This window comes from Eptatretus burgeri, chromosome 2 (assembly GCF_056783735.1).
Source record: "Eptatretus burgeri isolate ZD-2024b chromosome 2, Ebu_testis_v1, whole genome shotgun sequence".
Lineage (NCBI taxonomy): Eukaryota > Metazoa > Chordata > Myxini > Myxiniformes > Myxinidae > Eptatretus > Eptatretus burgeri.
In genome coordinates, this window is record NC_140962.1 from 74,571,030 (window position 1) to 74,597,193 (window position 26,164).

Here is a 26,164-nt window from a genome sequence, read left to right on the forward strand (position 1 = left end):
CTTGGGGGATTCTTTCCACGCTTCTGAAGAATATCGGCCGTGCAAGAAAACATGACCACCACTCCCGCTTCGACATTCGTCTTCCACAGACGGAGTTTTTCCTGAAATCCCTAGACCTTGTCTATGAAGTCAATGATAGTCGCGCCAGTCCCCTGAAGAGACTTGTTCAGGGCGTTTAACTGAGAGAAAATGTCGACCAAATAAGCCAGGTGCAATGCCCAGTCGGGGTCGTTCAAAGCAGCGACGAAATCGACAGGCTTTGGTTTTCCATCGTTTTCGAAGAATTCACGAAGCTCAGCTCGCAGTTCAAACACGCGCTCCGCCATATTTCCATGGGATAACCATCTCACCCCGGTGTGGAATAAGAGAACTTTATGGTCGGAGTCGAAATCCTCGCAAAGTTTCTTGAAAAGTCGCGAATTGAGAGCCTGGGATTTCACATGGTTCACAATTTTGATCATGGTTGAGAGAACGTCAGTCAATGGCTTGGGGAGCGCCTTGGCTGCGAGTGCGTGGCGGTGGATCGTACAGTGTAGGTCGCGCACTTCAGGAGCAACTGCCTTCGAGCGTTTGGAAACCTGATCTGTAGTACAGCCTTTCAGATCAACCCATGACAGCCCAACTTGATCAAAGACGGAAGACACCTCTTCGAAAATGTCCTTTGCTTTCGTTGTGGTTTTAAGCGGGCGGCAAAATAGTATTTAATCCTAGAACTTGGCTTCATGCGCGTACCGAACGAACGCTAACAGTTGGGCACAATTTGCCACGTCAGTTGACTCATCCAATTGCATAGAAAATCCGCATGGAGATGCCTTGATTTCTGCCACCACCTGGTCACGAATATTGGTTGACATTTCTTCAATGCGCCTCTGAACTGTGGTGTTTGACAACGAAGGAGAATTGAGCTTCTTGGCGCTTTGTTCAACCAGCACGAGACGTACGATATCCTTTGTGGCGGGAAGGATGAGGCTTTCACCGACGGTGTGAGGTTTTTTCTGTTCTGCAGCCTTTACTGCTGCCGTGGACTGCTGTTGAAAACTGCCGCTGCCGTCGAAGCCATGATCTTTTCATGGATGAAAAATTCACCTTTTTGGTGAATCCGACGAAAAAAATCATGGTCCTTGTCACTGTGTTCAGGGTGCACAGAATCAAAATGGCGCTTCAATAGACTTGGCTTCATCGATTGATTGCCGAGAACTTTTCCACAAATCACACACTGTGGAGCTTCTAATTCACCTTTTTGGATGGAAGTGAAGCCTAACTTGAGATAACTCTCCGAATATTTTTGCATTCACATGATTCTGGTGAACGATAACGGGAACAATAAGCCGGGCAATAAGCAATGATGACAGTGTGGCGTGTAGAGACAAAACGAATAATAAGACTTGTGCACAATGGCCGCTAACAAACAGCTGTCATTGTACAGCCACTTTCAATATAAATTTAATTATTGTGCACAAGCTGCATGAGAGAGAGAAGTAAAATAAAAACTGCGTTAAAAAAAAAAAACAAACAAAAAAAAGCACTCTGCCGCGTACCGCCGAGAAAGTCCAAATGTACCACCTGTGGTACGCGGACCACAGGTTGGGAACCCCTGATCTAAGGCTTGTGGTGGAGCTGCAATAATGTGCAATATTCCGTATAAATACACACACAAAAACCCATCTTCGCACCAAAAACAAAAATTATTCCTTCTTTTCACCACACCCTGAAGAAATGAACATCACAGTCAATTGAGGTGGGTACAAGATCAATAAAATCTCGATGTTGAAGGCAATAACAGGGCTATGAAGCCTTCACAAAGTCAATCAAGATTATCTGTTTTGAAGTGTAATTTACGTTTAGGAAAATATTTATTCGTCAGCTTCTGTCTCTTGTTTCTCTGAATCATTAGGCTTCTGTTTAAGTGAATTTTTACTCCTGATATATATATATGAATGCAGTGACCTTTCTGGAATCTTGAGCTGAGCATGTCCTTGTTAGCAATGGAAATTTTTCAATATTCATCCATTTATTGAGGCTGTTGGTTGCTCATGGAATTGTTTCACATGGTGTTTGAATGAAAGCTTTTTTGTTCTATGCCTCTCATTCAGTGATGCTCCTCTCGATTTGAAGATCAAGGCCAGTATGGTGGCTGACATGTTTTCTCTGGTTGGTAAGAAAACCCTTATTTTTTTTTTTTCCGTATTTCCCATTTTTATCTCTGCGCATCTTCTTGGTCAGAAAGCCACCTTCTGCCTCGTATGTTGTATAATATGCTCAAGCATTCATGGCTGTCATCCCTTTGTAAATTTATTTTGTTATAGTGGATGACAGGCTTCAGTATTTCAATGAGGCTGTTGTGACCATTACAATGAGAAGGTACTAAAATATGAAAGTGTGATGTTAATTTCCATGTGATGTATTAGCTCCGTTCTGTAATGCACGCCTTAAAATTTCCTCCATTATGGATTTTTTTCCCCCCAGGTACAATGTTTTTGGGGCCAATCCATTTCACTTTGAATGTAAAGCTTGTGAGGGTGATTTGCCTCATTGCCTTTGAGACTTTGCCCAAGAGTTGCCCTGGGTTTGCCTCACAGTGGAGTTTATTGCACAGAGTTTCACAGGAATAACTGAAATCATCCTTCCATCTCCTATACTTAGAGCTGTGTCGTGAATTTCTTTCAATGTCCCCCAAAAGCAGTTAGCATAACTTGCGTATTTTTATGATACTCACAGGGGATTTACACAATTTTGATGCCCTCTTGAGTCTCGATTTAGTTTGTTTGTCTGCTTGCCAGCCACCATAATACAGAGGTGGGTTTGGCGTATGTTTTTTTTTTTTTTCTTTTCAAAATACAGATATCGAGCTAGACTTGTATAAAAACAGAATAACAGGGCAAATAGATCAGCAGGCAAAAATCGGGCAAAGGGAAAACAGTGGGAGGACAACAAACTTGCACCATGGCACAAAGAGAGGAAATGCAAGAGCAGAGTAAGAACAGGATTTGTGGGTGTAGTAAGACTTGCTGTTGGAAATGGGGGAGGCCATAAGGTTGTGGTGGGCTGCAGACTTGAAATCCTGTGGGGGAAGAGCTCGCTACAACAGATTCAGGCGAGAAAAGACAGTGTGAAAGAATGGAGCTGACTCGTGATTTTAGACTTGTGGAAGTCAACAAAGAAAAGGTTTCTCGTCGAATGTGTGAAGAATCATTTAAGGAATTAAAAAAACTCGTGTCTGCATCTCGATCCAGATCCAGATCTTCACCAAGATCAAATCGGTCATCACACATCCAACCTGCCTCCCAACTTTTTGTCTGTATCTTCTGTATCCGTCTCATCCACCCCAAACAACCTCTCCTGCCCCCCATTCCTTCCCAAACACATTGTTTGTCCAAGTCTGCCTCTATCCTGGCATTCAACGCTGCTGTTGGTGCTTCCCCCTCTCTATACTACTCATTTTCTCTTGTTGCATCCTGATCCGTTCAGTGTACTGGCTTTTTCACCAGCCTCGACTATGTATACAAAAAAAAAATGCTTTTTGAGATATTGTGCCATGTATCATTTTTGACCCTATCACTCAATGCTATAGAATCCCTTGAAAAATCCTTGGATCTGGATCTAGATATTTACCAAAATCTAATCAATTCGTCCTTGTCATACACCCAACCTGTTCACAAATTTTTTTTCCGAATCCATCCATAACTTTTTGATATATCCTGCTCACAGACACGGGCAGGCAGACGGGTGAAAACATATCCTCCGTCCACCTTCGGTGGCGGGGAGGTAAATATCTGTCCTGCAATAAACCCAACAGAAATATTTGCAGAATTAGGACCCATTTTCGTACCTATGGCCACACCATTGATTCGTTTGGAGAAGTCACTTGAGATTGTGAAGCAGTTAAGTATGAGAACCACTTCAGCCAGACAAGTGTGGTTTCAGTGCTCAATTCCTGAAAGATGCGATGGTTGAAAAAATGTTTTCATGTTTGGAGTCCCTCATCATGAGGAATGATGCAGAGTGACGAGATGTCCATGACGCTGAATGTAAGTTTGTTATTGGTGGAAAATGAGAACTGGTCAATCATCTGTAAGGCATGATTGGTATCTTTAATATATGATGGAAATGAGGAAATGATTGGAGCCTTTCTTTTTAATTTTTTTTTTTACTCTAAGTAACTAGAAATTATTTCAGTAGGACAGCCACAGGCAGACGCAATGGATATTTTGTCAATATAATGTCCATGTTTAGAAACTTGGAAAAGCTGGTCAGAAAAGTCTATGGGACCTTCACCAGTCAGAACTACTGAGGTCAGCATGAAGGCATAAGCAAGATATTAAAAAAAAACTATGCCACAACACAAAGAGATGTTGATGAGAGGAGCAGTTACAGCATATAGTCAGTGTCAGTTAGGAGTCTGGAGAGAGAGAGAGAGAGAGAGAGAGAGAGAGAGAGAGAGAGAGAGAGAGAGAGAGAGAGAGAGAGAGAGAGAGAGAGAGAGAGAGAGAGAGAGAGAGAGAGAGAGAGAGAGAGAGAGAGAGCCCAACCTAGAGCAGACGTGTGAGGGGACAGTGCCGGCAGAAGTCATTGCAGCAGTCCGAGTCGGGGCATACCCAGCTCCCCGTTCCATTTGACTGAGTTGGGTGGGTTATGCTGTGACACACCCCAGATGAGGCTGTTGCGGAGGATGGCCCTTATCCAGCCAGGAGCGGCGTTTGCTCGTGCATGAACGTGTGCCTTTGGGTGATGTTTCCAAAAACATTTCTTGTGCGTTTGAGTGCTGCTGCTTTGGCACTATGTGATCCAACACTTTCTGCTGGATTTGACATTGATTACCGAAGTTCCTCCTTCCCTCCCTCTCTGCCTGCTTCAGCCCCCAAGTGAATACATATTGTATGCTTTGCGTGGCCAAAAGTAGACAAAGAACGGGGTTCCACAAATACAATTCTCACCTTTTATAATCATGGCTCGTACACGTATCTTTGTGCGCAATGCTTATCCATGTACTCTTTACAGAGTTGAGGTGTCCGGATCTTTAGCCCGTCTCCCGCGCAGCAGAAGATGGGGTTTGGCAATCGCTTCTGTGTGTCGGTCTGTCTGTCTGTGTGTCTGTCTGGGCTGAACTTTTTTTTTTTTACCATTTGAGGTTTTGTCATCAAATTTTCAACAAAGCTTTATTTTGAGAATATGGAGAAGACAAATCAATAATTTTGTTAACATAATTTTCATTATTATTTCTTTCTCAGCAACAACTTGTCCATTTGACAATTTTTGGAGTCAGAGCGACCCACCATGGAGAGTATTTTATTGATAATTATGAGGTCATAGGTCTCGTGGTATAGCAACCATCTTGGAATAAATGCAATAAATTAAAACATTATATCTCTGAACCCGCTGATGGGAAAAAATTGAAACTTGGCACATCTCATTGTACTCCCCAAAATTTCTTTAGCTGTCATTTTCGTCAAGTTTAATTCGACTATAAAGTGGATGCCGACGGGATTTTCATTTTTCGATGCTTTCGAGTGAACTCTGATTTCATATTATGTGAATTGAGGGTTTTTTTTTAGGTTATTATGTGTGCATACAACTTGTGTATATCGGAGGTGAACTAAAATGTAAGCAATACGAGCTAAATAACTGGAGTTTTGTTGATGATTGAAGTAAATTCGATTTATTATTGAATTTGTAGAGTGCTCATAGTTTATTGAAGGGGGTTTGTTTGTGTAACTGCAGAATACTAGCCTCCACGAAGGCTCGTGCCAGTCATAAGTCTCACTCTGGGCACAATTGCATCTAACGCGATTAACGACCATTATCCACTGACTTAATTCTCTTTTCTCGATGTAATTAAAGTTCCAATCTTTTTTGAAAGCCTAATCTCACCCATTCTTCTCTTATTGCTTTCACCTTCTGTTTCTTTTCGATTCCTTTCTATATTATTTCTTCTTCCTTGTTGTCCCCCACCCCTCCGACAAGGTTGGAGATGGGGGACTGAGCCATCCGACTGACCGGTCATCCATACACTTACTTTTGTGTACGCGATATTTCAAAAACTGTTGAACATTTCGCTCTCATATTGCAGATATCTCTTCCTCGTGACATGATCTCAACCTGATTAGATCATGACGGTGATTGGCTGAGTTATGTTTCCACATCCACCATCTTTGGTAACTTGTCTTGTGTACGTGATATTTCAAAAAACGTTCAAGATTTAGCTTTCAGATGACGCAGATCTACTCCTCATACCACCCAAAAGGCAGGGGACCTCGATTATCAGCTCATTGATTTGTTTGTCTTGTCGTTTTCTTTTTTTTCTCTCTCTCTTTTATACCTAACCACCTTCTCTGTCTCATTTGTTTTTCTGTTATTTAATCCTGTCATCAATGGCACAATTCCCGTCGTCCTTTGATCCAGTTCCTTGAATCGTTGATCCAGTGATTTTGATCTTAGACCTGTCTCCAGTACCATGCAAGCTCTCCCTTTACCCGCATTATTTTGCTCTGATGAAGGGCTAACGCTTGAATCATCAGCCGGACTTTACTTCCCTTGGCCATAAACGCACTCATCGATTTTTTTTTTAGTCGATAAAATCCAATGATTATTTTTGTAATGAGCCTGGCTCTGTAAACATCCGCATTGACTAATCATGGCACAGATGTGAATTTGGCAATCGTAATCACAAGGCTCCAACTGTATAACTCTTCATTGCAATAAGATCACGGTAATTGAGTCGTATTCTCATTTGTAAAATATTTTGTTCATGCAATGGATGTTGAGAATTTTTTAAAAAAAAGTTGGCTGATGAAATTCAATTTGCAACTAAACTGAAATAAGTGGTTCATTGGAACAACCACTTACGAATCCAGAGTCCTCGTTTTTATCACGTAGATAATTCCAAACAATAATTCCTATATGTATATTTTGATTACTTGTAATTGAATGCCGAGATTTTACTGAAATAGACCGATTATTATGTGAGGAAAGTGGACTCGGATTGGTCGGCAAACCCTTCATTTCTCATGCCATGGTAATAATTTTATGAGCAGGAGAAGGTGTGACTAAGAAAGACTTGCCGAGGCAATCCAGCTTGGAGCTTAACACTAAAAACAAGTCTTGGCTTTACCTCCTGTCTGGCAATGCTGACGGGCTATGCCGCATCATCATGGTGCAAATTTAGAGGAAAGAGCCTTCAGGCTGTCTCTGTCGGGTCTTGGATTAACGATGTTTACCACCCGATGCAAGGCCAGACACATGCCATGCATCAGATGTATCACAGCTTTTTGCCCTTATTTTCCGCAGGGTATATCCTACATTTGTTTCTGACATTTTGATTGTGTTTAAAAGAAACCATCATTTGAAGTGTTTCTTTGATTATTCTGCTTGTGACATGTTATTTCTGATTCACCAGATGGTACAATGCATTCGTTTACTGGCAAGAAGCCATCAAGGCCATCGATTTATTATGTACACTATGGCAGATTTGTTTGAACACCCTTCACCACCACCTCCACCCCCCCACCCCCTCCCAAAGACCTTCTCATGTGCACCTGTATGCAACAGTCAGAACCTCTCCCATTTTCCCATCCTTTTGTATGTACACAGGATGCATTGAAGCTTTCTCTTTGTGATGTAATAACATACTACCAGAACGTTATTTTCCACAATGAAAGATTGATACATTATTAAAGTTGGTGAGTGAGGCTTTGTTAGGATGTATTAATCTATTCTTGTTAGGTCATTTCTACCCAGATGACCTAATAAAGCCGGACCAAATGTCCGTCCGTCCGTCCGTACGTCCGTACATCCGTCTGTCAACAATTTTTCTTTCCGATCTTGATGAAACTTAGTACGTGGGTTGAAGTCGATGAGTGTTGCACAACGATATAACTTTTGTCCGGGTTCACGGTCAGGGTCAAGGTCACGAGGTCATGTAAGTTATAAAAATCGCCATTTTCAAAACCAATCTAGTCTGCCATTCTACAAGATATTCGGCAACTGTTTATTGATTATGATAGTAAAATATATTATCTTGTATCTAACTGGACAGATTTTTGAATTTCCGTCCCGTTTGGCCGCCACGTAACCTGGAAGATGGTCAAAAACACCTCCCGGTACAAAGAAAACTTTTTACTTCCGATCTTGATGAAATTTGGTATGTCGGTGGAGGTCGATGAGTGATACCCAAGTACATATTTTTTCCCGGATTCGAGGTCAGGGTCAAGGTCACGAGGTCACGAAAGTTGTGAAAGTCGCCATTTTCAAAACCTATCTAGTCTGTCATTTTAGGAGATATCTGGCAACGGTTCATCGATTATGATAGTAAAAAACATTATAGAGATGACCGTCACCCCCACACGGGGGTAATTTTTTTATGTTATCAAAGAGATGAGCCATATGAATGAATGTAATTTCTTTATTTCAAGCTGCACAAATTCCCACCATTAAGACATCGTTAAAGTGTACACAAATATAGTTACGACAGTTAAACTATTTGAATCCATTGGGTCGACTTATTATACACTATCAAATACCACCCATCGCTTCACTGATGGGAATACTAAGAGTGGAAGAAAAACAGGGGAGAAAGAGAGAAGGGGAAACAGTGAAGTGAAGTGAAGTGACCCTAACAGTGAAGCTAACCCTATTTCAAGCTAACCCTAACAGTGAAGATGGAAACAAAAATAATGTTTGAAATCCATTTTATACCAGTCATACTATAAACACTGCCCAGACATGTCCAGAAATGAGCAAACACCGCCTGGACACGTTCGGAGACAACACACCGTCTGGACATAATCATCTCCCGGAGAGAGAGACAGAGACAGAGACAGAGACAGAGACGTGGGAAGAGGGGAGTTGGCAGAGAGAAAATGTTCTGCTTCATGAACAAAGCACGCACGCACGCACGCACGCACACACACACACACACACACACACACACACACACACACACACACACACACACACACACACACACACACACACACACACACACACACACACACCTCTTCGAGAATAGATTCCAGCAGTTAACTGTCAACTTAAGGCCTTGAAAATCCCTACCTGTCTTCTCCCAACTATGGAGGAAATATACCAGCTGGCCTGTTGCTTGCTAATGGCCAATGTTTTTGCTCACTCTATCCTTCAGGTTTCATCTGCCAGGACCCCTCAGTGAACAGGCATAGAGGTGCAAGGGATGGCTCAGCAAGGCATTCTTCAAGACCCCAGGTAAGACTGTGAAAAAGTCCACCTTGCTATGGCAATGTGTCTCCTGCTTTGATTGTTGGCTGAGAGCGGGGAAGTGAAGCAAGCATCCAAAAGTTACGCAACACTTGATTTGAGGATATGAAGTGAATAATGGAAGCCATCGATTCAGAGCAAGTCAGTGTGAATTCGGCAAATGTTCCTGTAATTTACTGCATGGTAAATAAGTTCGGGACTTACTACGATTTGTTGGTGAATTTTACATTTTGCCTTTTAAGATACTTTGCTCTTAGCAGGTCTCCGCCTTTTCTGACATGGTACCCATAATGTGTGGCATGGGATTAGTGGTTATTTTAAATCCATCCCATCCAGGAGTTGTAGATGTTAGTGATGTGTTGTTCTGGCATTTTGGTTTTATTTTAACTTTTTTGTGTGTTTTTTTTTTATGAGCACACTATGCATGTGTAAAAATTGGTATCGTGTCTACTTTTTCCCATACAACTTGCAAGGAAGCAGCTTTCAAAAATTAATCTCTCCTTCCTCCCCTCCACACAACATTGATGCATCAGTGCATACTACATCCCCTTCCTCCCCATCCAAATAATTCATTGGAACTTTGTACCCACAGTTTAAAACCACACTGCTAGAGTAGCCTCTTCCATTCTCTATGATTCTGATGTGGGGTTGACTCAGCCTGAGCATCCTTCTGAGGTTGGCAAAATGAGTACCAGTGTACTGGTATGGGGCACAGCATCAACGGCATAGTCGCGCCCCAACAAAATGATAGCTCTCCGGCAGAAAAGCTGCCATATGCAAGAAGAAGAAGATGATTCTGATGTACCATACTCTGTTACAGAGTATCAGTGCTGCCGCCGCAATTTCTTGGCAAGGGTTATACTGGGTGATTTGCCATTGCCTTCCTTGCAGTAGTTGGGGCAGGAATTTGTAATTTGGCCATGGTACCAGTGATAACTCACCTATTTTTCGGGAAGGACACCGTTTCATCCTCAACATCCACCAACTAATGCCAGCAGATGGGACGTCCATTCGACGTCCATTCGAGGGACGGCACACACATTAATGAATCACCCTGCCTGTGAACCACCGGATTGACAGTTTATAGCTGGGCCGAGATTCCAACCCAGGTTAGACAGCTTAGAGGCGAGTGTGCATACCTCCAGGCCATCCTGCCAGACCCTCTACCATTACTAAAGATAACAAGCAAAACCCCAAAAATGAATTACCCCAAGAACATGAATGAGGCTCTATTGAGGTTATATTTTAATCTGCTATGTGTTCAACAAGAGTGCAGATTATTTTAATACAATGATGTGGAAAATGAATGCGCTTTTCAGTATTTCTACGCGTGGTATCAAACACGATTGACTCACCATTGCTTCAAGTGGGCTTTTTTTGTATGCAAGCACAAAGGTCATGGAAGAACAATGTTAATTTGACAGTGAGGTAGTGGGGCAACAATTGGGCACAACTGGCAAGGGGATAAATGAACAGGGGAACGAAGAGAGTGAGAAGCAGAGGAAGTAATGAAATCACCAAGAAAGATGTTTGAGTTCGGAAGCGTTGATGGGTTCATAAAAATCATGGACCTGGAGATGGGGAATGATATGAGGTGGTGATGCACTGCCTACTTGAAGCCCGAGAAGGAAGAGCGAGACAGAACAGCTTCTGAAAGGTGGTTCCACAGACGGTGAGAAGTGAGGAACAAAAGTTGAGGTGTGCAGTCAACCTGGATTTTGGAAGTTTAGCCAGTAGAATGTTACCGGAAGAACATGTGCATTGTGGAGTTGGAAAGAGTAGAGGGACCATTGTTGGAGAGTAGATGGTAAAAAAAACAGACACCACCAGCCACTTGTGATGTGAGAACAACACGCCTTGTGCTTTGGCCTCATCACAGGAGAATCCAGTAATTATAAGAGTTTTGAATTCCACAAAATACAGGACAGACGGATTTATGTTTGAGCACCAGCCCATAGCGGAGAGCATTACACCATTGAGATATCGACAAGGGCCTTGTAAACTATGAGTAGCTCTGATTTGCCAAGTAAATACTTGGATCGATGTGAGATGCCCAGTCTGCGATTGGCTTTCGAGGCCGGATTTGCTCTGTGGTTAGCCTGTGAAAGGTCATGGCCGATGGTGAGGCTTAGAAGTTCAAGAGACTGAAACTTTTCCAGTGGATGACCAAGGGAAATAGATATCTGGGTTTTTGTGACTATCATCGCAAAGTGATAGGGTGAAACTGTGAGGTTTTTCTTGAGTGAAGAGTATGTTCCATTTATCTGAGCAGCGTCGAATCATTTTCAGACACACACACACACACACACACACACACACACACACACACACACACACACACACACACACACACACACACACACACACACACACACACACACACACACACACACACCTGCTGTTTGCTTAGCAGAGGGATGGGGGTATTGTACCACACAATGTAAAGTCATCTACAGAAAGGTGGAGAAGGTTTTCCACAACATCAGAGAGAGAGGTCATTAATATAAATGAAGAACAAGACTGGTCCCAAAACACTGCCTTAGGGAACTCTTCTTTCCAATGGGAAAGGGAAGGAGAGGGTTCCATTGATGGTCACACATTGACTGTGTGAGTGGAGGAAGTCTGATATCCTGGAATGAAGGTGGCCTTCTATAATAATAATAATAATAATAATAATAATATATCAGATATGTTCCCTTACAAAGAACTTTTTCACAGGAGGAGGTCATTCAGCCCATAAAAGCCTGCGCTAATATTGCCAAATTATTGTTATTTGTCTGCGCTCTATCCTTTTCCATGCTGAGCATCAAACAAGGAAGCAGCACGTACCATTTTCAAAGTCTGTGATATCACTCAGCTCGGGTTCAAATCGACGACAAATATGCCACTGATTCTGGTTCTGTGATGCAGGCAGAGAGCAAGAAAAGCAGAATGCCAGACTGTGTCAAATGCTTGAGGCATGTCCAGGGAGACGGTCCACATCTCTTGTTTAAGATTGAGGGCCTCCAACCATTGTTGAGGAAGGGGCAGAGGCATGTACAGAGTTGGGTGACTGGGACATCATCTAAACTGATCGTCAGAGATCAGATCATTCAAAAATATGAAAGATGACATTAAAACAATGATGGATTCCATTGACTTTGCTTGTAATGGCAAGCAAACTTACTGGCCTGTAGTTGGTCGGGTCTGCTTTTTCGCACCCTTATTGTGAACAGGTGTGATACTAGCTGACTTCCATGCACAGTGGAGGTGGCCAAAGGAGGACGATAGATGGAATTGAGCATATCAAGGGGAAGCAAGAATGGCAGAGCATGATTTGAGAACAAGGGCATTGATGTCATCTGTCCCCGTGGCCAAAGCAGGGTCAAGGCCAGACATAACTTGCTCTACCTTCTCGGGTGAGTAGGACACAGAGTCCAGTAAAAAGTGGTTACGTTTCGGTAAGATGGGGACAGAACAGGATGGGGTTGTCTACATAAGATTGGAGGAAAAGACAGTTTCGAGTTTAGACATTCTGCCTTATCGCAAGCAAAATCTGCAGTACTGCCATTTTGAGGTGAGTGACAAGCTGGAGAGGGAGCAAATGCCAGAAACAGACTTGACAAGACACCACCATGACTTGGAAGAAGGAGACTGGTTGAGGAGTTCAGCCTTGAGATTTGTAAAATGATGTTTTCGGTCTTGCCTCAGGATGGACATACTTGTTGCAAGCCTTACAGAATGAAATAAAGTTACCCTCAGTTGGGTTAGCTTTCTGAGCTGAGAAAGCAAGCTGCTTGATTGCAACCACCTCCCTCACAGGATTCAGTGCACCAGGGTGAAGAGGATGGATAGGAAAGTCACAGACGGGATGGGATAAACTGATGCATGCGAGAAAGTATACTTTTGTGAAAGTATTCCCACATGGAATCAACATCAAGTGCTGTGGAGAGAGTGGTCCAATCTTTTGAGCCAATGGGGGCTCAAGAGAAACATAGACCAACCTTTAATCACCCATCCCAATGCTCTCTTTCTTGTATGTGGGGATTTTAACTGTCACCATGCCAATTGGCTGGGTATTGGTTCCTCTCTCTCACCAGCCTTGGCACAGCAGCAAAGGACTTCGGTGACTCAATGGGCCTGACTCAATTTGTGACTCTTCCAACCCAGATTTCTGCCAATGACATATCCTCCCTTCTGGACTTTGTTATGACCAAGTTTCCTGCTAATGTCTCCTGTTCTTCCTTTGCTCCAATTGATTCATTCATCTGATCATATGATTGTTGGAGAGTCAACATCTCCCTGGTTATTTTCAGAGAGCTGTTTCAGCACCCGTGATTCCTGGCAGTTCACTCCGGCTCACCGGCAGGGACTGCAAGCCGCCATCTCGCTCCAGGACTGGTGTTAGGTTTGGAGTTTAATGTGTTTCGAAAACAGCAGTTACGTCATTGGGAACTGCTGGAAATGAAGGTGTGGTTGTTCCGGTTGAGAGAGAGGATGTCAGAGACACACTGAGTCAGAGCAGTGTGAAGCCTGGTGTGGGATTAACGGTTAGGATGACTGGCTTAAGATGCGAGGGTCTTGAGTTCAATTCCCTGTCAAATTCATTGAATTAACAACAGGTGGGTTGACTCAACCTGCCATCCTTCTGAGGTTGGCAAAATGAGTACCAGCACGCTGGAAACGGGGGGCATTGCATCAGCGGCACATCCACGCCCCCCAGAATATGATGTAGTCAAGCAGACACAGGTTGCATCCTAATAAATAAATAAGAGCAGTGTGATGAGTACTTGTTTAAGCAATTAATTAACAGTTTGATGTTTATAATTACCAGTAAGTCACATGTTTTTTTCGCATGTACCAACTGGCCAACTATATCTACTGTCCATGATATTAACAAGGCCTGGGAATTCTTCCACAGAAACCTGCTCGCTCTTATGCACAGATCCATCCCATCTCGTCTTCAGTTGTCATACTCTTTTTTTTTTTTTTTTTTCCTGCCCATGGTACACCGAATCCTGTGGTGAGGCAGTTGCTTTGAAACGACTAAATTCCTTCTCTTCCTGGAAGGCAAACCCGACCAAAGGCAATCTCACATCATTCCACAAAGCCCACAACGTGTGTGACCACTCTCAGGAGAGACAGAAAACAACATTTGGCCAACCTCAAGATTGAACTTTCAAACCTGTCTCCCTCCTCCAAAACCTGGTGGCACCTTTTTTTTTTACAGCCCTTGCTCATTATACCTGGTGAAATCTGGTAAGCCCTTGCTCTCTGTACCCACCCTACATAGTCACACCCAACTGCTCCTGGGACTTTGTGTCTTTTTCACATGAGAAGTTGGAGAAGTTTATGGCAACCAATGGTATCAGTCATTCGAAATGTACTTACTTGGACTGGATTTAGAAGATGTGGTGGCCCCATGGAAACGAGCCATTCTTTTACACTGCTTCAGTGTGGAAGGCCAGCAGATTTTTTTTTCCTACTTTGAAACCAGTGAATGATGCATTCCAAGCAGCTTGATGCCCTGTCTGCATATTTCAGTTTCTGGTTGTCTTCTCCTCATTTGCTTTCAGTTTTGTAAGTGATCTCAGTAGCTAGGTCAGCCAATGGTATCCTTTTCTGCTTTTTCTTAAATACATTTCTGCTCTTTTCACCCTGGCATCTGCCTTCGGTCATCTTCCATCTGCCGGGAAGTTAGCTTACATCACTGCATTGCATAAACATGGTGCAAAAACAGATCCCTTAACTAAATATCGAGTAGCTTGCTTCCAATTATAAGCAAGGCCATGGAATCTGTCATTGTACTTGACATGAAATGCTTCCTTTTCTTGAACGGCCTGATCTCAGATCATCAGTTTGGTTTCAGACCCCGTCATTCTAGCCTGGCCATGTTGCTTCTACTCTCCCAGCAATTTATCGAGGCCCTCAATCTCAGACATGAGATTAGGGCCCTCTCTCTAGACATATGATATATATAGCATTCAATGCAGTCTGGCACCCCGACTTGCTCTCCAAACTCTCTGCCAGTGGCATCCAAGCCCACCTCCGCACATGGGTTACTGACATCCTCTCATCTTTCCCTGTCAAGGCTGGCTGGAGTTTCTCAAGGCAGTGTTTTGGGCTAAATCCCATCCCTAATCATTATCAATGATCCTTTTGACTCTGGAAAATCCTCTTTATATCTTTGCTGATGATGCCACCCTTTGCCAGAACATCCCTCATCCTTCAAATTGGCAGGGTGCAGCCTCTTCTCTCTTTGCATAACTTTATAGAATCAATACTGACAAATCTCACACTCTCACTCTGTCTCTCCCAAAGCACCATCTGACAAACCCTTCCATCTACTTCCTTTATGGTCCTTTAAAACTTCAGTCACTCAAACGTTTGGACCTCACTCTCAGCCATGATCTTTTTGGCAAACCACATATCTGAGGTTGCCTCGAAAGTCATTCGCCAACTAAGCATCCTCCATCGTGCAAAGTTTTTTTTTTTTTTTTTTTTTTGGCACATTTGAACTCCTATCTACGTACAAGGCCTTTGGCCTTCCTCCACAACTTGCTGGAGTGCTGCTCTATCCTCTGGGCTGCCCCACCTCCTGCCTCACACCTTGCTCAACTTGATGCTGTGGAAACCAAGACCTTCAAAATTATTGGAATCTCCTGCAATTAAATCTTTGGTCATCTAACTTTTACATCATAGACAGGTTGGTCGTCTCTGTCTTGTACAGCCTCTTTTCTGGTCTTGCACCCTTTGCTCTTTCCATTCTCTGTCCCCTGCCCCCTTTTCTTCCCCTCCAGTTTCTGCAGAGCACATGCAGTCTGCCAGCATCCCCCTTCTGGTGAAACTTCCAAAATTCAAACTCATAACTCACCTTCGCTTATTTGCTCCTTTTTCTATCACCTGTGGAACCAACCAGTAATATGTCCTCAGCCTCATAAATCTAATTCCTCCCTCCAGGGCTTCAAACCCCGATCCACATCCATGATCTTTTCTACTCCGATTAACACTCCCCAAGCCCACCTCTGTGTGGGTTTCCATTTTTTCCTTCCACTTCTGTGATTGAGAGTTTGCAGCTGTATCCATATTGTTCACCCCCGGTGTCCTCCCCTTGCTCTCATTCTTCCCCACATCCATTATTTCTCCAAGTGTCCCTCTATTTTGTCCCTGAACTCTGTTGTTGGTGTGTCACACCCCCTCTCTTTCTTCTGTTCTTTTTGTTTTGTTACGTCCTGATCTGTTCTGTGTTGTAGCTCTTACACGAGCCTCAACAATGATTATTATTATTATTTTTTTAAGAGAGATTTGATGGAACGTTAATCATCACTAGGTCCAGGAGGGAGGACGTTTAGAGATTGGGTCAAACCCACGGAGTTGCAGAAGGCCTTTGCTGAAATGCCATGGATGGTTGGCGAGCCAACACCGAACCAGCTGACATGGTGACAGTTGAAACCGCCACAGATAAGAAACATATAGTTGAGATGTGTTATTGTTAGTTGATCTTTGTTGGAGGAAATAGAGGTGTGTAGAGACAGGTGAAATTGCCACAGATAAAAAAAAACAGAGTTAAGCTTCTTATTGTTGCAATGCTACTTACATGGAGAGGCTTATTCCTCAATTGATCAAGAAAGCTGACAAGACGATGTCATAGGAGAGTCACAACTCATCAATCAACTTAACCGCATTGTCTGCCGAAATTTCAAAGGGTTTCTCTTTTTATCTTTCAGCACAATGCACTCTCGCTCCAGGATTACTGCAAACATCATAACGATTCAATAATACAGGATGACTTGATTGAAATAATTTTGATTCGGAGTCGAAGGCATATTCCTGACACTGCCACGGCTGTGGAATCCATTATTATATAACTTTAGCAGACAAAAACACATCCTCAATAATCTTGTATGAAACTAACAATACTCATTTGTCTGTTAAACAAACCCATTCGATATATGGGCTGTCGGGATGGCTGAGAGGTATGCACATTTGCCTCTCAGCTGTCTAGCCTGGGTTTGAATCCCAACCCAGCTATAAACTGTCATCTCAGTGTTTCACAGGCAGGGTGATTCATAAATTTGTGTGCCTTTCCCTCGGATGGACATTAAATGGGAGTTCCGTTTGCCGTTATTAGTTGGTAGTTGTTAAAGATCCCACGCTGTACTTGGCAAAAAGTAGGTGAGCCATCGCTGGCATCATGAACAAATTTCAAATTCCTGCCTGACTTCCTGAGCCAGTGGTGACCCAACCAGAATTGTGGCCTCATAACTGCTTCGGCAGCACCAGTGCTCTGCAGAGAGTATGGTACATGGTGATGACGATGATTCAATATGTGCATATCTTAATATAATGCTCGATTATGGCTTCCCAGATTAGGAAAATTTGCCATTTATGAAAAGGAAGTGATTGAAAAAGTAGTTGAATAAAGACGAGCAGATCAAATGTGATTCCTGTTTTATGATTTGGTATTCCTACATGTACACCCCAGCCCTCCTCCCTCTTGTATACACCATGTATGTACTAGCCCGATCTGGCACTCCCCTCTCCTTCCAATGCACACATAAAACGTTTACCCAAGATACTGACAATATTCTACATGTGTGATGACACAGTGCTTTTTCTGGACATGAGAGCATTCAGGAAAGTATCACATGTCCTCAAAATTATGAGGCATTGTATTTATATCTATTTCATGATTTAATTATTGTCATGCGAGGGACCATCCGTATTATGCAATTTTTGACAAATCCACCCCAACCCCCATGATGCTCTGTAATGCAGTGCTAATGACTCCCTTGTCTCCCCCTCCCCCCACCTCCACACCCCCCAATAATTACGTAATAGTTTTTTTTAATACACTCCCCACCCTCTCCCCCTCTGCCGCACCCCTGTCACCCTTCAAAGAAAGGAGGGCAAGAGAATATTCAAGGTTATGAATATTCACCATGGAAAATAAATGTCATTACAAGTCTGGAGATGGCAATGGTTCACGAGCGGTATTTGACAATGTAGATAGTTTCAGAAGTCAAGGATGAGACAATATGATAATTTTTGACCAAGTTATAAAAATGACCAACATGATGTGGTACGAGTGACAGGTTATTAGCTGCAAAATGTCTAAAACCCGGTTTCGTTCAATAACTTTCAAAATTTGACCTTTGCATAACCTAAAAAGGTCCCAAAACAATGTTGTGGACATTAAAATAAGGAAACAGGATACATGCTATAGCTTATTGGAGTTAGTTCGTCGAAGAAGGTCGAAAACCCAGTTCGATTCCCACAACTTTGAAAATTTGACCTTTGTGAACTTTAAATGTCAAAGGTCAAGGATTTCAAAATTTGACCTTTGCATAACCTTTAAAGGTCATGAAACAATGTTGTGGACATTAAAATAAGGAAACAGGATACGTGCTATAGCTTAATGGAGTTAGTTCGTCGAAGAAGGTCGAAAACCCGGTTCGATTCCCACAACTTTGAAAATTTGACCTTTGTGAACTTTAAAGGTCAAAGGTGAAGGATTATGACCTTTGGTGCAAAACTTCCTCTGGAACATTCCAGGAACAATATAACGTCATATCGGCTATATGGCATTTCACACTCCTCGGATTATCCATACTTTTATGAAATCAGCGTAAAAACAAACTTTAAGGGGGTGCCACGGGCAAGGTGTTCGAGACAGAGCAAAATGGTTTGAAGACTTTCGGTGGGGAATGACCTCCAGATTATGCATAAAAAATATTGTCATCCTAGCTCTCAAAGTTTGGGTGGTCATATGATTTTTATGTCAAAATTCGCAATTTTCTAAGTTTGTGACCTTGTGACCTTGACCTTGGGACGAAAATGAAAAATTGAGCTCAGTGGGGCTATGTAGGTGCCATTGGGCTAACCAAATACCGAAACCCCTGTGAGATTCGACAAACCCCCTTGGAAAAGATGGATTTTTATGTCAAAATTCGCAATTTTCTAAGTTCGTGACCTTGTGACCTTGACCTTGGGACGAAAATGAAAAATCGAGCTCTGTGGGGCTATGCAGGTGCCATTGGGCTAACCAAATACCAAAACCCTTGCCAGATTCGACAAACCCCCTCAGAGAAGATAGATTTTTATGTCAAAATTCGCAATTTTCTAAGTTTGTGACCTTGTGACCTTGACCTTGGGACGAAAATGAAAAAAAAATCGAGCTCTGTGGGGCTATGCAGGTGCCATTGGGCTAACCAAATACCAAAACCTCTGCTAGATTTGACAAACCCCCGAGGAGAAGATGCAAATTGAAATTGGCTACCCCCTAAAAACACATTTTTTTTGGGCGTGGCTCCGCCCATAATGGGCGCACCACACCCATTCTCAGGAAAACACAACTAGATCATGATATAAACCTCCCACCAAAATTTTATCAGGATCAGATCAAAACCCATGGAGCTATACTCGGGACAGACAGACATACATACAGACATACAGACATACAGACAGACACCAATAACGAATATAGTGGTCACTTACTGACTCGTGAACTTACTGACTCGTGAACCAATAATGCTGATATGTCCGTAACATAATACTGATGACATGCAATCCAAAACATTATAATCCAAAACATGAAAAAGCTTTTTGTTCACATAATCAAAGACATGTGATGTGTTTTTAGCAAAGCAAAGAATGCAAGCCCAAGTGAGCCTGAGAGCTGGTATAAAGAGGGAAACATCGAAGCCAACTTGCCATATTTGATAGCCTTTATCTCACCACTGCAATGCAGCAGAAGGCCCAAACCACAAGTCTCCACCCTTTCCTATCTTAGCCTAGATGTTGTGCTTCTTCCATATTAATTCCAGCTTGCATTAGATCCTTCTCCACTGTTTGCTTCCATATGACTCTTGGTCTACCCACCAGTCTTCAAATGTTCATCCTGTTTTGGTTTATTCTTCTCACTTCTCTTTCTTCATCCATTCCTTCGATATTTCCAAACCATTTCGGTCTCGATTTTCATATTCTCGCACTCACTCAAATTTGTTCTGCTCCCATTTCTTCATTACCTCCGCCATCTGTGATGGATGGACGTTATGTTTTTACCCCTGTCTGATTGTTTGTTTGTGCGCAGGATATCTCAAAACATTGTGGACGGATTCGGATGACTTGGTGGACAGATTGAGTGTGTGACGAGGACAAATTGATTCAGTTTTGGTGAAGATCAAAATCCGGATCTGGATCCGAGAGTTTTTTTCAGTGATTCTTCACCATTGAGAGATGGGGCCAAAAACTATGTATAGCATGATATCTCAAAAAGTTGTGGCCGAGTTATGACAAAACGATGTGGATGAATTGGTTAGGTGTCAAGAACAAGCTGATTAGATTTTGGTTAAAGTCCGGATAAAGGTCCGTCCTATGAGTGGGATCCAAAACCTAAACTGCACAGCCTGGTAGAGAGAGAGATAGATAGATAGATAGATAGATGCGCTCCACTGAATGCCGTTCTAATTTCTTATAAAATCATCCCATTTTTACTTAACATGTTTCTCAACAAGCACATTTTGAAGGAATCTATTTGTTTCTTTTTCTCCTCGTTTCATCAGGCTCTATGACGTCTATGTGGATGCTCCTTGTATCACAATCTATGTGTCTTATTGAATGTCTTTCAATTTTATCTTTATTGATATGTCCATCCTTTTTCATGTGAGTGACTTTGGACTGCTTATAGGCTGGTAAAGCTCCTGCCTGCCTTTCTTCTTACGTCTTTTGTTATTTTTCCATCGATTATGTGTTGTAATCGGCTTAATATATTTAAAGTAATTTACTGGTTTAAAATTTTGGCCTTTATTTAAATGTGGGGCATTTGTTGTTCTTTTCTCTTCACTCTCATTATTAAACTTTCTTATTTACTAATTGTTATTTTACCCGAATATTTGGCTGTGTTCTTCCATCTGTAACAAGTTAGTGCTGAAAATTTTGAAAAGTTTATGTAACGCAAGCTGAGCCCTCCACCCCCACCACCCCCCAACCAACCGCTCCCCCAACGCTCTGTGCTGAATCCTCTTTTTCTTCTCTGAAATTGGAAATGTTGGGGGCTAAAACATTAATTCATATTTTTGGGTTGCCCACGAGGAGACTTCTTCTGCGACCAGTTTTCCCATCAAAAAACAATGAAAGCCACTTGTAAATATTCCCGAAAAGGTATCGATTGCATTGGGAAAAATCTCCCAGGCAGATATAACGGGGTTAAGAGAGATGCTTCGATCAGCATGTAGAGGATTAGCAAATGACGCTAGGAGACATTTCCTCATCATTCAAAGCTTAATGCTTTGAACACTTAGCAAAGCTTAATGCGACTACAAGAATGGCGAGATGTGATTATCGAACCAAACCAAATACAGTATATTATTTTCCAGGACAAAAAAACACCGAAGGAAATTATTGGTAATTTGAAAACCCTTTGAACAGCTGATATTTTGTGATGGAATAATGGTTGTGTTGATTAATTATGAAACTTAGGGTATTTCTTAATTGCCACCCTTCCTCCCCTCTCCCTCTTTTCCATTGCCTCCTAGCGCCCTTTCTCAAGCCAAGTATCCTCTGGGGTAAGTTTGAACATTCTTTGGTCTCTTGATTATTGTACTTAGTTTGTTTGATTTTATTACGACTGGCTCACAGAGTCGTCCATACATAACGTCTAGGGCAAGACCATCGCAGTGGGGGTAGTAGGGTGGAAGGTAGAACAATGGAAAAGTGTGTAATTAGATTTCACAATGAACAGGTTGGAAATTTAATATGAAAGTTCAGTCAAATGAAAGGCTCTGATCACCGGGTTGCAGACTTATTTTGGCCACACATGGTTTTCATCGGTGCAAAGGATCACGCGTGGAGTGGTGGAAAAGTGTTGTGGTGTTGGTTTGCATACGTTGTTGTGGTTGTAAGTAAAGCTGTGCAGAGGTGGTTATGGCAGCATTGAAGAGCTGTTTTTAGCATTTTTTGTGCTTCCAGGTTCATCGGCTGGCTTCAACAAACATCACGGAGAACAAACACATTCCTCGGACACTTGCCCTGTCTTCTGAGGAGGTTGGAATGAGACGCATACTTTCCAATCTTGCATGTCTTCTTTTAATTTGAATAATTTTATTTTTGCCTTCATTTTTTGGTTTAGTCACTGATACTCAGGTAACTTAGATACTGAGTGTGTAATGCATGCTCACAAGGGTATTTCATTAATGCTCCTAGTTGTGACATCACCATAAACAAGTGTATGACCCCTTTGGGTACAGGCATCCCAACCCTGCAAATGCAAGCAGCACACACTGTACATCAAAGGGAAGTGAAGAAAACTGATGTATTGATGATTTGCTCTTTTATTTTCATTAAATTAGAAACGAAAACTGTAAAATACAACACATTCCTCCTCACACAGTCAAACACCCCTCCCCCCCCACCTCCTCCCCCGTCCCGCCTGCCCTGCCTGCCCCTGCAGCTATAGATAGGGTAATCTATGGGTGGATGGAGGTTGTGTTTCCACCCCTGTTTGTCTATTTCTTTGCTTGTCTTTGAGCAGGATATCTCATAAAGTTCCAGACGGATTCAGACGAAACTTGGTGGACAAGTTAGGTGTGTGACAACAAATAATTGATTCAATTTTGCTGAAGATCTGAAAAGGATTTTTTTTTTCATTAATGCTCCTTCAGTTGGAGTGATTCTTTTTTTTTAAAGTGATTCTTCACCATTGAGAGATTGGGGGAAAAATCATATATAGCTTGATATTTCAAAAAGTTGTGGAGGGGTTATGACAAAACTAAAGGGATAATTTGGTAAGGTGATAAGAACAAACCATTAGATTTTGGTTCAGGTACGGATCCAGATCCACCCTATCAGTGGGATATACAACATAATATATTCAGCTTGGCAGAGGTATGCGCTCTACCGAATGCCATTCTAGTTCGTAAAGAATTCTTATTTTCTTATTATATGAATTATATGTATGTACTTTCATATTGAAGATGATAAGTCCAAAAGTGATGGTGCAGACTTCGCCCACTAACCTTTGACCTGTCAAAACCTCAGTTTGATTTTCATCCCAACTAAAAACTGTCAGATTGTTGCTTTACAGGCATGGTGTGGCACCACAATGTGCACTGTCTTTCAGATGGACATTAAGCTGGGTGACAAATCTGTTAGTTAAGATATTGTGACATTCATGGGACTTGAACAGTCCCGCCAACGTAGAATGAGCCGAAACGATGGAGGCGGTTTATTATTTATAACCCGAGGATGGCGGTTTTAATTGCTCTAGAGCAAACGGGACGAGGAAGGTGGCACGAGTCGCTTTTCACCGAGTTAATAATGTTTATTTCTCTAACCAGAACGATAATAAGACTCGGCAAGAGGAGGGATCCGTGGGCGATTCGACGGGAGGTGGTGTGGGTTCGGGCGTGGGGGAAACGCAAACAATTCCAATGGATATACAAATCTCAAACCCTCTCAGGCGCCAGATACACACACGCACACGCACACGCACACGCACACGCACACGCACACGCACACGCACACGCACACGCACACACGCACACACATAACGTAGCTAGTGGTCAGGCTTGCCCGTGGTGTCGACGTAACAGTCACTGGATTGGTGCCGGACGAGCTGGCGTTGCGCTCGTCAGCGGCAGAAGACACGGTGATGCCGAGGTTCCGTCAGCCCTTCCGCGCAGAACCGCGGTTTCCGGCCTGTGAGCTCCAACCAGTCACCGTGGTGCTGTTCCTGGTGGTGTCGACCTCCTGGTGTAGGCCCAAGACCGCTCACAGCCGCCAGGGAGCCAGTTCTAGTGTCAAGATGCGAGCAAGAGAGGGAGGCAGGTCCACCCGCCATTCGGTCTCGTACTCTGAGCCAGCAGAACTCCAGAGCCAACCGAGGTGAGGCACGAGGCACAGCAGGGCCCCTAGACGCGACGAATCCAGGAACGAACCAGCGCAATGAGAGAACGCGCTCAGAGACAAACAGCCTCGACCAGACCCTTTCTCCTCTATGACTCTTCCTCCTCACTCTCCCAATCAGAACGTTTTTATACTCGAGTCCTCGTCACTACCAATGGAGCCCTTTTATTGGCCCTCTCCTGTCACCTTCCGCCAATCGTGATCAAGGGGCGGAGCCATCCACAGCACCGTCCTGTTATGTCACGGCAAGCCTACAGGGAATACTAAAAGGGAATACGCATAAACACTTACCCTAACCCGTCTCCCTATCTAATTACGTGACAATTATCATTTCCCCCTCAAGGAAATGGACATTTAATAGACAACTTATCACCACTGAATTTCTACTTATTACATCGAGATCCTGGTACAACTCGAACAGCATGGCATACCTAATTAAACATCCTAATTACCCTTTGAATGCATACTCCCCCCCCCCCCCCAGACGTAACAATATTGTTACGGGTACCGAGTGTATTAAAGGGGGTTAATCCTCGTTTCTCCTCGGAAGAACCGGACCTGAGGTCACCGCCCACAATTAACTTTGTGGTATAGTGGGTTGCTTCACAACCACAAACTCCAATCAGTTAACCACGAGTTCCAATGTCCACCGTCTAAGTTACCATTTAACTTGAGGCCATGTGGCCTCTTGACCAGGGAATGTGCCCTCGGCGATGCACCGATCTTATCTTGATTAGGCCAAAAAAAAAAAAATGTTGCATTGGCGTAACGGGTCACTGAAAAATAGGGTAGGTCGGTCGGGATTTTTTTTTTTTTTTCCTAATAAATCCCTCCCAAAATCTCCCCCGGCTCGAGTACCACCCTTTTTGTCGGCGGGTTCTGTCCGAAACACTTCTGGGTTTTTGCGATCGCAATCAACAAGATACTTGAAAACGATAGCAAAACAACAAAAATAGCAATAAAATAGGGTCGGCAAAATTTTTCGATAGCAAAAAAACAAAAAAAAAAACGTAGGGTCGGCAGAATTTTTAGGGTCGGGCGGGTTACGCCAATGCAACATTTTTTTTTTTTTGGCCTTAGATCTTAAGTAAGGCGGCCGAGCGTTTACCGCTGGTGCACGCTGACTCTGACAGGTTAATTAGTTTGGTAATTCCCTCCCAGTCTATCTAGGTTTGGACAATGCTCGATCAATGGAAGGAAATGGCAAGCACGGATAGGTTGAAACATCAACAAGTCATTTATTATAAAGAAAAATACATAAACTGAAGAACTTTTTATTTCCTCGTGGTGTAAATGGAGGAATTAAAATCAATCAAAATAATCTCAACAAAATGATCTAAAACAAAGAAGGAATTCACCAAACAGTTATATAAAAATAGCCAAAGAGCAGATGCTTATCACAATGCCTGACTTAACAATTAAACATTAGACATGGGTACCCAGTAGACCATTCAGGGGGGGAAGAAATCCGGTCTCGGCTTACCAAGGCAGAAGTTGTCGTGCGTCTAATAAAATGACCCAAAATGTGTGAGTGTACCTTGGTCCGCTGCCAGTGCCCCTGCCTTGCCGTGCACCCACCTGCAAACAGGCTCGAACACTAATTGACGTCATTTCATCACCCCGTCACCCCAGGAACCAGGGACGCGAAGAATCAGGTACCGAGCAGAACCAGCAGGAACGGTCCAACCGTCACCAACCGTCAGGAGCTGTAAGCAATGGTCAAGAGCTGAAAGGACCAGTCAGGAGCTGTCAGCAACCATCAGGAGCTATCACCAACCATCAATTCTCACGATCATACTTTCCCTCACCATCGAACGAGATGCATCTCCCAATTGACAAAAGCCTGGCTCACAATTGCCATGTTTGGGACACTGGATGAATGTCAGAAAGCCACCACCTGCCCGAACCACCGAGCGAAAACGTGAAATGTTCACAAAACGCCAACAGGTAATTATCACCTCTCTGTTCACCCGACACGAACAAGAGCCAGCAAGCATCCATAGAGCTGCTGAACCGTGTGTCAATGTCGATGGAAAAAGGTGGATGTCAAACGTCG

General features: G+C 43.0%; 1 protein-coding gene across 2 annotated transcripts in view; it reads left to right on the forward strand.

Annotated features, from left to right (window-relative positions):
* TTLL5 (tubulin tyrosine ligase like 5) overlaps positions 1-26,164 on the forward strand; it is a 270,134-nt gene that overhangs the window by 91,417 nt on the left and 152,553 nt on the right. For both annotated transcript variants that reach the window (XM_085869871.1, XM_085869872.1), the window contains exons 14-17: positions 2,094-2,155; positions 9,134-9,213; positions 21,741-21,770; positions 22,174-22,248. In XM_085869871.1, the coding sequence (XP_085725997.1) occupies positions 2,094-2,155; positions 9,134-9,213; positions 21,741-21,770; positions 22,174-22,248 (247 nt within the window). The remainder of the gene's footprint in view (positions 1-2,093; positions 2,156-9,133; positions 9,214-21,740; positions 21,771-22,173; positions 22,249-26,164) is intronic.